We start from the raw sequence: 13,399 nt of genomic DNA, 5'->3' as shown, positions 1-13,399 counted from the left end.
TTCACAGGTTAATTGAAATGGAAGTACGTTGGCTCTTGCCGTTCACCCAGGTCACATCACTCTGTCTACTGTCCACTCTAATGGATGCTCTCGGGCCTGACACCTGACTTTGCCTGTAATCTGGCCCTTTGTTGGAGGTGGCAGAGAGAGTGATGTCGCCCAGCACAGAGCCTATCTGCCCTTCTCTAATGTCCTACTACATGCTTCTCTGTAGCAGGCAGTCTAGCACCTTTCCTACCCACATCAGCATTTTAGAAACACTGCTGCACATCTTTGCACTGCAGAAGGACATCAGAACTGCATTTCATCTTCATTCACCATTTTCGGCACCTCATTCTTGGTCATTGCATATGTTTTGAATAAATTAGCATGTTTTGCATTATTCATTGGTCAGAAGATGCCGGGCTTTATGCAATGCAGCTGTTTTTCGCACGTTTCATTTCGGCCAGCAGCAGAGAGTATAAACACTCTCCCCACACGTGATTGAGGGCCTGGTCAGCACGTGTATTTGGCTCCGCCCACTTCTGTGTGGCTGCAGGGCCGAGGTGCATATACACATACACAGCTCGCATGCCCTCACCTCCTGTCACTCTTCAGATCCTTCCTGTTCTGTCAGTGTTGATAGTCAGGCTCCGTCTCTCATTCCTGACAGAAAACCGCCGTAGAACTTTGCCAGTTGTCTGTTGATCTCTCCCGTTGTCGGCGAACCTTTACTCAGGTTTCTCTCTGTCTCCGTTCTCCCATCTGTCCACCTGTCTTTCCCCTGTCCTGCCTCCTCGCTCTTCCGTTTTTGTCCCCTGCTCCCCCGTCCTCTGCGGGGTTCAGCGAGTTCTCCAAGGAGCGAGAGAAGGCCAAGGCTCGGGGCGACTTCCAGAAGCTGAGAGAGAAACAGCAGCTGGAGGAGGACCTGAAGGGCTACCTGGACTGGATCACCCAGGCTGAAGACATCGACCCTGAGAATGAAGAAGAGGGGCTGGATGAGGACAAGCCCAGGAACCGTGAGTACCGCTGTGGGGGGAGGCGAGGGGATGCACATGCGTGAGGGTATGTATATGTGTGTGGCTGAGTGGTCAATAGGCTACTATACCCCCCTTCTCGCGATGATGGTACGGCCCCAGTGACTTTGAGACAATAATATGCTCTGACTACTGCTTTCATCCTGTTTCTACGCCGTCTATGGGATATCGATTTCTGCTAACAGTTTCACGTCAGGCCCATTTATTTGTGTGTCTGTTGGGACAGCTGTAAACGGCGGCGTTGCTATGTTAATCACAGCAGTGAAATGTACCGTGGCAACAAGCCTGCGGTGGACACGCCCCCCCCCCCCCCCACATACCCACTATGACTAAAATATTGACATGTACCCTCCGACACTGCCCTGTGCATGAGTATTGACATAGTCTAATATACGAAACACTATGGTCAGTATATACAATTGAACGCGAGGTACACACACAGACAGGCTGTGCTAACTTCATTTTCATTTCTCATTGTGTCCTAATGGTTCTGCACAGCGGTCGGACAGGCCGAGGTCCTCAGTCAGAGCAACTTTGTAGCATATGGCACTCGCTTGTGTCTTACCCCCGCTGGGCAGAGAGGCAGGGCTGCTCCGTGTTTCTGCAGCGCTCTCAGAGAGCTCTGCTTGTTCCGCACCCCATCACGTCCTGTACCGATCACCCCAGGAGGTGTAATGGACTTAAGCGAGGGGGGGGGATTGATCTGAAGGCCCGTCTTTCCGCACCGTGCCGGCAGCTGTTAGTTATCCTTCGTCGTGGAATGCGAGGGGGAACCTGAAAGCCCCTCGTCTGGCTCACCCTCGCTCAATATGGAGCCGGGCACCATATTTGGGTCAGTTAAGGGTGCCTTAAGATGACTCATAGTGCCAGGTGTACTGTCCGAGAATTGGGTCTGACGCTTCTTTAAATCAGCCTGAGCACCATCCAGGGAGGGGTGCAGGGTGAGGCCGTAGTGTCAGTGGCATACTTCAGGAAGCCTTTGGATATTTTGATTTTGGGAGAGTGTGGATTTTCTTGCCCCTACCTCTGCTGGCCCCAGCTGATGAGCCTTCAGTGAGGGATAGAGTCAGCTCTTTGTGTTCATAGACTCCACACAGAGATGATGATAGCAGACACAGAGTGTGTGTTTGAGTGCGTATTTGTCCTGTGAGGTGCATCCAGACCGGGATTCTTCGATCCGAATCCTGATGCGTAACATCTTCATGCTACCTAAGCACTGGATTGAGCTGATCATTTTCCTAATTTAATTTAGGCCTCTCTCAGTGCTGACATTGTAAGTTGTTAAAGAGAGCCGGTCGGATGCTGCGGCCCGTAGATCTTAAAGCCGGCTCCAACACCAAAGTAGCATTTCTGGGTACTTGGTGTATCTGCGGGTGTTTTATTACTCGGAGGGTTAATGTAGGTGCAGCCTTATCAAGCTGGCAGGGTGGAAGCATTGCAGGTCTTTATCGGGTCCTGTCGGGTATTTTTTTGCTGTCTTCTTCTCTGTTATGACTTAGTTTTTGATAACTCATGCTGTGCCAGTGCGTGGAGTCAACAGCTTAAGGGGTCCTGTTCTGCTAACGTCAGAGCTGAAGTACAGTAGAAGGGCTCCTGGATTCGGGCAGGACTTTCTACATTAATTAGGACTTTTCTGCTCTCTGCGGACCTGGACCAGTGCCCTAGTTGTCTGTGGCCTCACCCATTCGGAGCAAATGGTTCAAGGACCAGAGGAAAGTGAGAGTGGATTGGGTGATGCTGCTGTTTCTTGCAAGACTCTTTGAATGCTTTGTGTGCAGAACCGGCGGTTTTGACCACTGAAAAACCCGACTGTGAGATTTTCGTTTTACATTCTCTTTTCGAGATCAGGGGTGCTTTTTGCCTGGGTGACTCTTTGTCACTCTTTGTTTTTCTTTGTCATTTAATCTGAATTACGGCTGCTGACTGTGGCCAAGCCTGAGAGCTGAACTCAAGGTCCTGAGATTGGTGCCGGACCGTGGCTGTTTTTCTGTTTTCAGTAAACGTCCCCACGATGATAATAACATCATTATATAGCAAATATTTTTTTACGTATTTATTTTGTTTTTATTTATAAACCGTAATGTCTCTGAAACTTATTTTGATTATTATACATGTTTACTGTTTTTCAAGGTTTTTTTTTTCACTGAGTTTGAGGAAATCACCCTTATGAAGGGTAACATGCGTCTGTGGCGTGTCCGTGTGGAGGAGTGTCACAGGATCACCCTCTCAGCCAATCGGTGCCCGGTATTGTCTCAGCGCTCAGCCCGTGCGAACTGAGCCAGGCAGCGTCTGAAAAACTGGGTAAGAAACATAAGCCAGCAGCCCCGAGCTTGGAGTGTGGGGGGTGCTCAGCACTGTGGCTCCAGGAGAGAGGTGCTCCTGGCTGGGATGATGAGGAAAGCAGAGACAAGGAGGACTGGGGGAGCTCGAGGAAAACAACCTAGTGACATAGAGTGGTGTGGTCTTTTTGTGGTCTGATTTATCCCAGCCTTTGTGGAAAGATAGCTAGGGACTATGGTGAGCACCACCATTCCCACCGTCACTCTGACGACGGCTGCACCTTCGGCCGAGTCTGACAGCAGCCGCCTTGGTGCGAGCCGGTGCCGGTCAGGGCGGGAGAGGGTGCTGGGGGAGACAGCAGAGGTGCCGGTTCAGTGGAAGCACAGAAGGCAATGAGTGAAGTGGAGGAGCCTGAAGATAGATAATGGTGCCCGATTCAGGATTGTCCCAGTGGATGTTTAGCATCCCGCTCTGCCAGGCTGCTTCTGTCCATTTAACACTACAGTAAAGACGCTGACGTCGATGTCTATGAGAGCGCGACGTTCGGTGCTGTTCTTACGTCTCTGCTTTAGAGGATGCTCGTCCTTGCCCGAAGCTCTGTCGTTACAGGTTCATAACAAGGTCATCATGGTGAATAATGGCATGTGCCAAAGTGGGGAAAGGAGCAAGGCTGACAGGCCTGAGAACCTGACTGAATTCCCCGGGGAAGGCGTCAGAAGGGAAACCGAAGCATGGTGTTGGCAGGGCTCCATCTAGAGGTTCAGCTGGGTATTACAGCTTGATCTGCTGGCCGTCATAGGCTTTGGTCTACTACCGCGGAGGAGCCAATCAGCTGCTGAGGTGTCATGCCCCGATCTAGACATTGCTAGAAATTTAAAATAAACAATAGACCAACCCCTAGAGTGAAATTGCAGGCATAATCTTGGTGCTGTTTATTGAAGACTAAGCATGGTATTCAAAGCTGCAGCATATTAATCTTGCGTTAATCCGATGCATCTGTAGTCGTGTTAGGTTGGCAGGGATGTTTATTATTATTTATATGTCCTCCATACTCCTGCTTCCTACATGGCTTACACATGGAACGGAAGCTGTGAATAAGAAGGGATTTCGACCGCATTTTGTGTTATATTCTCTGAAGGCGTCCAGTCTTTGGCATTCATAGAGGGCATGGCAGTAATTTGCATAGCACCATGTCATGGTTCTGCTCTGAGATGTTCTCGTGAGCTTGCTGTAGCAGAGACGGGGGATGGCGTGACTGCTTGTGTGAGCAGCTGGTGTCCCAGGTCATGAGGGTTGTCCATCTCTTGTTAATCTTTGAGAAGGAAGGACGGACTCAATCATAGGCCAACAGGACTGTATGTGAACAGACTGAGGGAGCCTACAGGCTGAGTTTGTCGTTAGCTTCGCTGTAGTTTGGGGGTTATTGATTGCTCATTCGTTTGTTCCTCCCTTTCTTCACATTTTCTCTATGGCTCCTCTGTGTTCCCACTCTCTGTGGGACATGGCAGCCAGGCCAAGGACTTTATTTGGCAGCGGTGCTGCAGCCTTCACAGTATCACATATTGGTGACAAAGTAAAATGCATGAACCATGTGGCTGAAACGTCCTTCTCATCAGAGCAATCTGTTCCACAGAGCTTTTTGTTTCATTGTTTGTGTGTGTGTGTGTGTGTGTGTGTGTGTGTGGATGCACCCACCTGATGGTGAACGAGGTGCAGGGGCAGTGCGGTCCTCTGGAAAACGTCCGCTCTTGCCTGCCGTTTAAGACACTCCAGGTGGAAGGAAGACCGTCGGGCTGTGGGGTGGGGGGGGGGCACAGGTCGTTAGCTTAGCTTAGCCGCTGCTTACATTGAGAAAATGCAGCGGGACTGGAGACAAGCAGCATGACTGGGAATATAGTCTAAGAGCTGGGTGCAATGGACAGAGCAGCCAATAGAAGGGTGGGGGGAGGAAGGGGATTAGCTGGGGAGGAGGTGTTATTACTGGCTTGGAGGGGGGGGGGGGGTCCTGGAATTTAAGAACACTCCCACCACAGGGCTGGGTATGGTTTAAGGTCGTCACAGAAATGAATGGAGGGTCCCCACAAAGATATAATTACAAACCTTTATGTGTGTATTTTGTAAGAGAGAGAATGACCCAGTATAGGGACAGCTGATTTTTCGGGGCTACAGTGTTCAGCTGTAGGTATTTCATCTGTGTGTATGTGCAGGTCAGGGGTTTACATGGATTTGTGTTATGTGATGACAATGTTTGCCTCCCTGAAGCTACAGCAGTACAAGCAGGTGTGTATGAAGGTTTTTTGTCATCCTTCTGTGAGAGTTTGTGTATCTGTGCTCCCGTGCTTTTGACGTTGACGTTACGTGTCTGTGATAATTGTGTATTTCTGGCTGTGTGTCTTCACTAACGATGCTGAATCACCTGCCCGTCTTGTTCGAGGAAGGAGTCACCTTGGCCGACTTGCTTGACAAGAAGAGGGGGAAGTTTGCTTGGTTTAGTCACTCCAGTGAGACCCATGGTAAACACCCACGTCATGTGTGTCTGTGTGCTGCTGTGTCGGCGGGGCCTGATGCAGACCCCTTCTGTCGCTTTGTTGACTTCCAGTGGGCCGTCCTGTGTCTCCTGTGACCTTCAGCTTGCCGCTCTCTGTGAGGTGCGAGTCTGCGCGCGTGTCTCTGTGTGCGTGCCTCCGTGTCTCTGTGCCGGACCGTCGCGTTCGGGTGCCTGAAACGAGCTGGCTATTACTGCACCTCTGCTTAGACTCAGGAACAGGAAGTCTGTCCTGTAAGAGGCGCAACTAACATATTCACTCTGCGCACTGTATAAATTTTGCATTCCTTGCATATAGAAGTGCAAAGAAATTCAGTGATGATGGGAGAGATTCCGCTAAGGCAGTTCTGAAGATAGGATCACATGCTTTGAGTCAGTAGGAGGTTTGGTTCAAACATCGATATCCACTATGACTCTTCTTCCCCAGCATCTCCCCTGCACTTGACAATCCCAGGTTTCCGGTGAAAGTACTTTTGGACGGCGTTGTCTTCCTTATAACTTCTCATGGGTGTCTAGTTGATGCGCCTATGTTTAATCCGCCGTCTGGGCTCTCGGCTCACCTCCCGCGGATCTTCGCAGGCCTTCGTGGGTTTAAGGACCTGGGACAGGAGCGTGGGGGGATGACAGCTGAGGCTAATCCGCTTCGCAGCCGTAAGCTCAGATGCTGTGTATCGTGGGACTCCCCCAGTCTGTACCCCTCTCCTCCACATCACGCTCTCTCTCTACAGGTGTCGTTTGTATGGTTCGCTTTGCCTGAGTATCTCCTCCCAGCTATCAATATATCTTGAGTGTAAATAAATACCTGATTGGTAGAGAAGTTGTGTGGGACTTCAATGACCATTGGTTCCCAACTCAGTCCTTGGAGACCTCCCAGACAGTCCACATTGTTGCTCCCAACAAACCTGTACCTGATATTCGATGATCTTGATTGACACCTGGGAGGTAACAAGAAAGTGGACTGTCTGGAGGTCCCGAGGACAGGGCTGGGGGAATCTGTTAAAGACGATTATAGTTTAAGCTGAACAGCACAGAGTAGCGTCGGCAGCATCCTGGCCTCTCATCTGTGTAGCGTAAGATTGAGTTCAGCAAATGAGTTTGCAGTTTTCCCCCACCCACCCTGTGTGGAGTTTGCATGTTCTCCAGGTACTCCAGGTTCCTCCTGCAGTGCGAAGACATGCTGTTCTACCCCAGCCTTGTACCATGTATTCCAGGCCATCCAGAAACTATAACCTTATAGGATAAGCGAGTGGATTTTGCACTTACGTTTGTTTAATGGTTTTTGTCTAATGGTTCTAACGGCAAAACAATGAGATTATTATTTTTGTTTCATCCATATCTACCTTCACAATGTTGTCTGTGCTCGCGCGCGTGATCTTTCCGTGTGCTTGTTGGGTGCGTGTGGACACGTGTGTGCACGTTTTCAGGGGTGCTCTCTGTTTCCAGGGAAGAGTCACCGCTTACAGTACATCCAGGAAGCTGTGAAGAGAAAAGCAGCTATGCTTCGTAAGGCGTGTGCAGTCGCATGCCAATCCCTCCTTCCTGCCGCTCCCCTCCGTGCATCGAACCTACGTCCTCATCCATACTTCTGCACCTTCATTTATCCTCCACAGAGCTGAATGTCTGTCACTCGGCATCTATGTTGAATTTGTTTCAAGATACAAATTTAATGCTCTGGATTAATATTCTGAATAGCGACCTGCATGAATACCCTGTATTCTGAATATTACCCAGAGGAGGGATATCTGCTTGAATTGCTGCAGTACCACCGGAAATATCTGGACAGTGAGCATGTTTCTTCCATTTTCCAGATATTTTTTTTCAATTGGAGATGTGTTGTTGTCGTCTCTGTGCTGCGGTTGAAGTGAACAACATGGTGGAGGGCGCCACATTTGCACAAATCCTTAAGTACACCGTTTTCCTTTAGCGCACTGTAGGGACATGCGAAGGCCGTTCCATAAAGATCAGGTGTTCCACTTTGAGATTGTGATGCTTCAGTGTCTCGCATGTTCTGTGTGATGCTCTGAAAGAGGGACTAAAAGGCCATTCTATAAAGCAGATCCACCTTGGTGCGCAGCAGGCCTGAGGGAGTGCGAGAAGGCTAGTGTAGGTTGTTATGGTAACACCCTTGTAATTAAACCACTTCCAAACAGCGTTATTGGCACACAGTTCTGGCAGGAGGTATTATTGGTGTAGTGTTTTCAATCTTGAAGGTATCAAAGGCAGAAGGTGTGGTTTTTGGATGATGGTTTCACGCCTCCTGTGGATGTACAGCACAGATGATTAAAGGAATCGATGTAACCACCTCTAAACAGATCAATAGGACCACCCTTGACTCCATCAGTAATACTGTCATGTAATTCATTTCCTCATAAATCACTGTTGCTTTCCTGCAATTCCTCCTTTGAGCTTCTCCCTTAAAGCTACCTGTCACAAGCCTGCGCCTAATAATGAAGACATTTCTTTTTTTCCCGTTCCTCTGTCTATCTACGACATGTGGTCTTTACACTAACTTCTCCCTCGGTTGATTTCACATGTTGGTGGAGTAATTACATCCTGTTGGACCACTTAGAGACAAACATAGGTCCCGTGTTTTGTTCAGTAGGTCAACACTTTCTGTTTAATTACAGGATATTGAGTCAGAAACTCTGTTCTGTGTTAGTCTCCACTGTAAATAAGCAGCCTACCCCCCCCCCCCCCCCCCCCCGCCCAACAAGACCAGAAAGGCACAAGTAGGTACCTCGTCATCTCCATGGTTTAGTTTTGCCTTCCTCTTCTTCCTCTGTGCTCTGGCAGAGCCTCTCATACGAACAAATCCCAACTCTGATTGCTGTTAATCTTTCTCTGTACTAATAATAGAGATTAAACTAGTTCACTTCGACGGGGGGAATATATTTAATGCTGTTTGCCTCTAGAGATATTTGTTCTTGAAAGTGCAATTGGCAAGTTTGAACAGGGCAGAATGGCAGAACTGGTGATGTGGTTGCATTGGAAATTGTCACACATCTTTGAGTAAGTGTTGCGGGACAATATTCAATATACGAAGTTCCCCATGGCTGCACGCAAACTTACTCTAATTGAGACAGATGTCCATTATTTACCAAGGTGTCAGATTTGGTTTAGAAGTGAATATACTGACTAAATCAGTCATCTGTGTAACGTAATCTATCTGTGAAACTGGCTCTTGCTCTTTCCAATTGACATAGAGGCCCAGAAAGAAACGAATAACCACAATTTAAGAATTACACACCCAATATTTTAAAATGTAAAAAATAAAAAACAATGCTTCATATATGCGATTTTCTGTTGCACCCGTGATCCTTCCATGACATACATTTCAGTCTGGATTGTCATTCTTGTGAATTAACTGCAATTGATGAAAAGGTTTGGCTATGGCGTCCTTAGCTAGGCATAGAGGACTGGTTTCATGTCCTCAAGTATTAGCACTAGCGCTGGAGAATGACTGGGACAGATCTAGAGTATTTGCCTGCCACAGCAGCTAGACCGGATCCAGGAGAACCCGATACAAAGTTACAAAACAAACAGTCTGCTATCAATTATCAAAGCGTGGCTTCAGGCTACAGATAAAGTCCCAGTCTTCCTGGTTAGCCTTAGCATTTGTTCGGCACATGTCCCGTGTTAGTGCTAATGAGGGTCTATGAAGCCGTGGTGGATATGGATAGGAAGTTGTATGCAGTCTGTAGACTAGGAAGAGCGAGCGAGGCATGGAGCCTGCTGAGAACGTGGTCTCTGGGCCCAAAGCATGCTGGGAAATGTGGGTCTTGGAATGCATGACGTTGACCAAAGTTCTGCTGTGGTTCTGTTTTCTGGTCATTAGGATCGATTTCAGCAGCGACTCTGGCGAAGGTGTTTGCACAGTATCCATTAGCAATGTTATTTTGTTTTCTTCACAGTTTTTTTATGTATAGAAGTATATTTATATACAGATAATTATGTAACGAGCCGCTTTCTGGTACATAAAGGAAATAGTCTGTGGGAAGCAGGCGTGCTGGGTGGAATGTGGCTTCTGATGTGATGGCCCATCGCTGCTGTGATCTCAGCATAATTCCTCCATTTCTCAGTTAGTACCGTATGATGTAAGACTGGAAGCCATAACTCCAAAGTGTTGTATGGCCAGTGAGGACCTGTAAAGAAAGCAGGACCTTACATGCCACCGCAAAGAGAGGCCACATTCTGTCTCGGCAGAAGTGCTAATGCAGAGACGTATTTCAGATTCTTTATTTTTTATAAATTGTGGTCTAAGCATCCACAGTATGGCTACAACTTCCGAAATATGTATGACTCTTCTTTCTTGTGTTTTTTTGACTTTCAGAGAAATGCAGGCACCGGAGCTAAATAATTTATCATCATACCTGCCTGTGTATATGTGTTTCAGTTTAGCTCTGTTTGCCAAATCACCAGCTATCATCATCGCATCAAGTTTTGAAGCCGGGACTGACCTCGAGACCAAACCAAAAAGAAAAAAAATCCATGTTTCCCATGTTTGGAAAGGTCTAGTAGAAAAGACCGATAAAAAATGAGGGGGTCATTTTGTTTTGCTGCCATTCCTGTGCTCTTTCTGAGAGTCGTAGCTCTTGTTGAGGATGCAGTGTGAGTGTAGGAGCTGTAATAAAAGGGTCAGAGTAATAACCAGCTTGTGAAGATGGCTTTGTCTGTGAAGAGGCCCTGGTAATTCATCTCTGCCCCCGCCCGTCCCGTCCCCCCCCCCTGCAGTGAGCATGCCCGCCAGTGAGAACGAGTCGGTGAACACTGACAACGCGCCTGCTGGGGACATGGAAGGGGAGACCTGCTGCACCCGCCTGGCGTAAGTGCCCCCCCCCCCCCCACCTCCATGCCCCCCCCCCCCCCAACCTGGGTTTTCCTACGTCATCCTTCTATTACTGTACCTTCTCTTCCAGGCTTTCCGGTCTACCGGCTGCCCTTGTCCCTCGGTTCCGTCTGCGGTTCCACCCAAATGCAGCATGATTTCTTAGCGCTCTCCTTTACACACATGCTCTTGATTCCTCCTTTCCCTTCCAGCTTTCCTCTGCCGTTCTCCCTCTCCCTCTCCTATGTTCGATGGCGTTTCACTCCCCTGACGTTATTGGCTGTATGGGGAACTGGACATGGAGGACTGATTTTGAAATAGCAGTTTAAGTCTTCTTCGCCCCTTCTAGTCCCCTGAACCCGTCATGCCGGAGTGCAGGAGTCTCTTTTTTTAAAATAGGCCCCCTCCCTCCGCTAGGCAAGTTTTACCCTCTACTGACCATTAGGCAGGGGTGCAGTGGGCGCCCCCTGCTGGCTGAGCTGTGAATGAAGTATCAGGATGCTATCCTGGGTCCTCTGTGTCACATCAACACCTGTGACATTCACTGTCCTCCCCACTGTGCTTCTGTTGCTTGGTCGCTCCTGGACTCGCCAATCACAGTGCGGCCTGTAGGCACCGAGTCGCTGTGTGTCAGGCCCGCTGTGGGTCGCTGTACATTTACAGTCCCTGTGCATCCGTGAGCCTGTCATACCCATGACCCCAACCCAACTGCAGCCCTTAGACCACGGTAGAGCATAGAGGACTTGAGGACGGTGGCCAGCTTCTTCATCAGTGTAATTCTCGTGGTTGTGCTTCACCGCATAAATAGCAAATATTTGCATGCTTTGCAGCAGCCCGTAAACCTTTATTATGAAACTGAAGCTATAACCTTTAAACGTGAGGAAATGCTGTGACACTGTATGGCTGAGAGCCCCGTTCTGGGCTCAGCGGCTGGCTGGTGATAGCATGCTAACAGCAGTAGCATGCTAACAGTAATAACATGCTAACAGCCGTAGCATGCTAACAGTAGCATCATGCTAAAAGCAGTTTCAAGCTAACACACAGAGCATAGGCAGCGTGATGTACTTGGAATGGAGCCTGGTTTAATGGTTGTTTTTGGCTGACCTTCTGTATCACCTTGCCAAAAGCAAGAGGAAGTAGGTGAGAGATTAATACACACATACAGTCACACACATATACAGTCTGAGCTCTTACTATTCTGCTGTTTGTTTTGAAAGTTTGTCTGGTTAAATAACAAGCCTTTTTTGGTTTTGCGTAATTAACAATGGAGTTGACACAGCTTCTGCTGCATAGCACAGTGATTAATGCTCAAACTGGTGGCGGCCATTGATTAGAAAGGGGGAGCCTGTCATTCACATGGCCATTTTGATGGAGCCAATATACACCAATCACCTGTCTCCTGAGCAGAAGGGGCGGGGTGTAGGAACTCGGGTCAACATGTCTTCAAATATATGAAGTCTTGATTGATTTTGGGCCTGTGGCATGGAGCCCGAATGTGAGCTGGCTGTGTTCGACCGTCAGTGAGGTCGGGCGCATGCAGCAGCCTGCATGCTGTGTCGGGAGAAGAATGTGACTATAGAGCGTGTTATTGTACATTGTGTCGCATGACATGACCTTACCTTCTGCATTTGCGAAGCCTAACTGCATGTGTTTTATGAAAAGCATGTTCTATGCGTGCATGCATTTGTGTATGTGATTTTTCAAATATTATTACAATATTATTATTACAACAAAACAGCTATTGTACAGATCTGTGCGAAAAAGTGTTTCATAGCTGCAGTGTATACCAGACCCAAAGCACATAAACCTGACAGTCTGGCCCAGCTATAATTCAGATGTACAGTCTAATATGTGTGTGTATCTGTATGTGTGTTTGTGTATGCATTTTTGCGCGTGTTGTATTACCAATGCGTGAACACATGCTCATGCACACACACACACACACACACACACACACACACACGTGAAGTTGTTCCCAGAACCTCAGCACGGACAGTGCTGACGGTAGATTGCGTGTCATTGGCTGTTACCAAGCCAGAGCTCATTCTATTGGTGCAGACAGAGGTCAGAGGTCACAGCATTTCCCATTCACCACTCCAAAGGGGCCGCCTGTGTATTATGGATGACCTCACGCTCCCTGGTATGTGACCGGTTGCAGTGTGACGAAGGATCACTGTTGAGCTTAGGGCAGAGAGTGTTCCACATACAAGAACACCGTTCTTACTGCCATCACAGAGGTCTGCTTAAACAAAATTTAAATCTCAGGAAAGGTGTTAATATAGAAATTAATTAATTCTGATCCAGAGGCATTCCAGTGTTTTTGTTTTCCCCAAGTGGAAGCAGTTATACCCACTTGTGCTATGTCTGTCATTGCCCATCACCACTGACATGTTGTTTACTGTCTTCTCTCTGAAAAGATGTCTCCCATGATGTCATGTCCTGTTTCATGTGTATAATCCATTCTGTTTTTTGTTCCAGAAATAGGATCTCCAAATCCAAGTTCAGGTTAGTACATCATGTCAGAGGTGCCCCCTGGGCTGTGCTGCTGTGCTCGCTGCCGTCCTGTTGTGATTGGAGCTCGCTGTGTGAGTCTCGTGCTGTGCTGTCTGTGTGCGCGCGTGTACACGTGTGTGTGCGCAGCCCCCAGCGTGGCCTGTGCCGAATTGCCGAGCGTTTCCGTGACACCGACTAATCAGAAACGGCCTCACATGAGGCTTCACGAGGTCTCCGGCA

At 48.3% G+C, this 13,399-nt stretch overlaps 1 protein-coding gene across 4 annotated transcripts in view; it reads left to right on the top strand.

The window, feature by feature from the left end:
• Window positions 1-13,399, top strand: part of cacna1c (calcium channel, voltage-dependent, L type, alpha 1C subunit) — a 200,912-nt gene that overhangs the window by 144,536 nt on the left and 42,977 nt on the right. For all 4 annotated transcript variants that reach the window (XM_072710105.1, XM_072710108.1, XM_072710107.1 and 1 more), the window contains 3 exons: window positions 826-998; window positions 10,573-10,663; window positions 13,145-13,171. In XM_072710105.1, the coding sequence (XP_072566206.1) occupies window positions 826-998; window positions 10,573-10,663; window positions 13,145-13,171 (291 nt within the window). The remainder of the gene's footprint in view (window positions 1-825; window positions 999-10,572; window positions 10,664-13,144; window positions 13,172-13,399) is intronic.

Source organism: Paramormyrops kingsleyae, chromosome 3 (assembly GCF_048594095.1).
Source record: "Paramormyrops kingsleyae isolate MSU_618 chromosome 3, PKINGS_0.4, whole genome shotgun sequence".
Taxonomy (NCBI): domain Eukaryota; kingdom Metazoa; phylum Chordata; class Actinopteri; order Osteoglossiformes; family Mormyridae; genus Paramormyrops; species Paramormyrops kingsleyae.
Note: the sequence above shows the minus strand (reverse complement) of the source record. Positions and strands in the feature narration are given on the sequence as shown.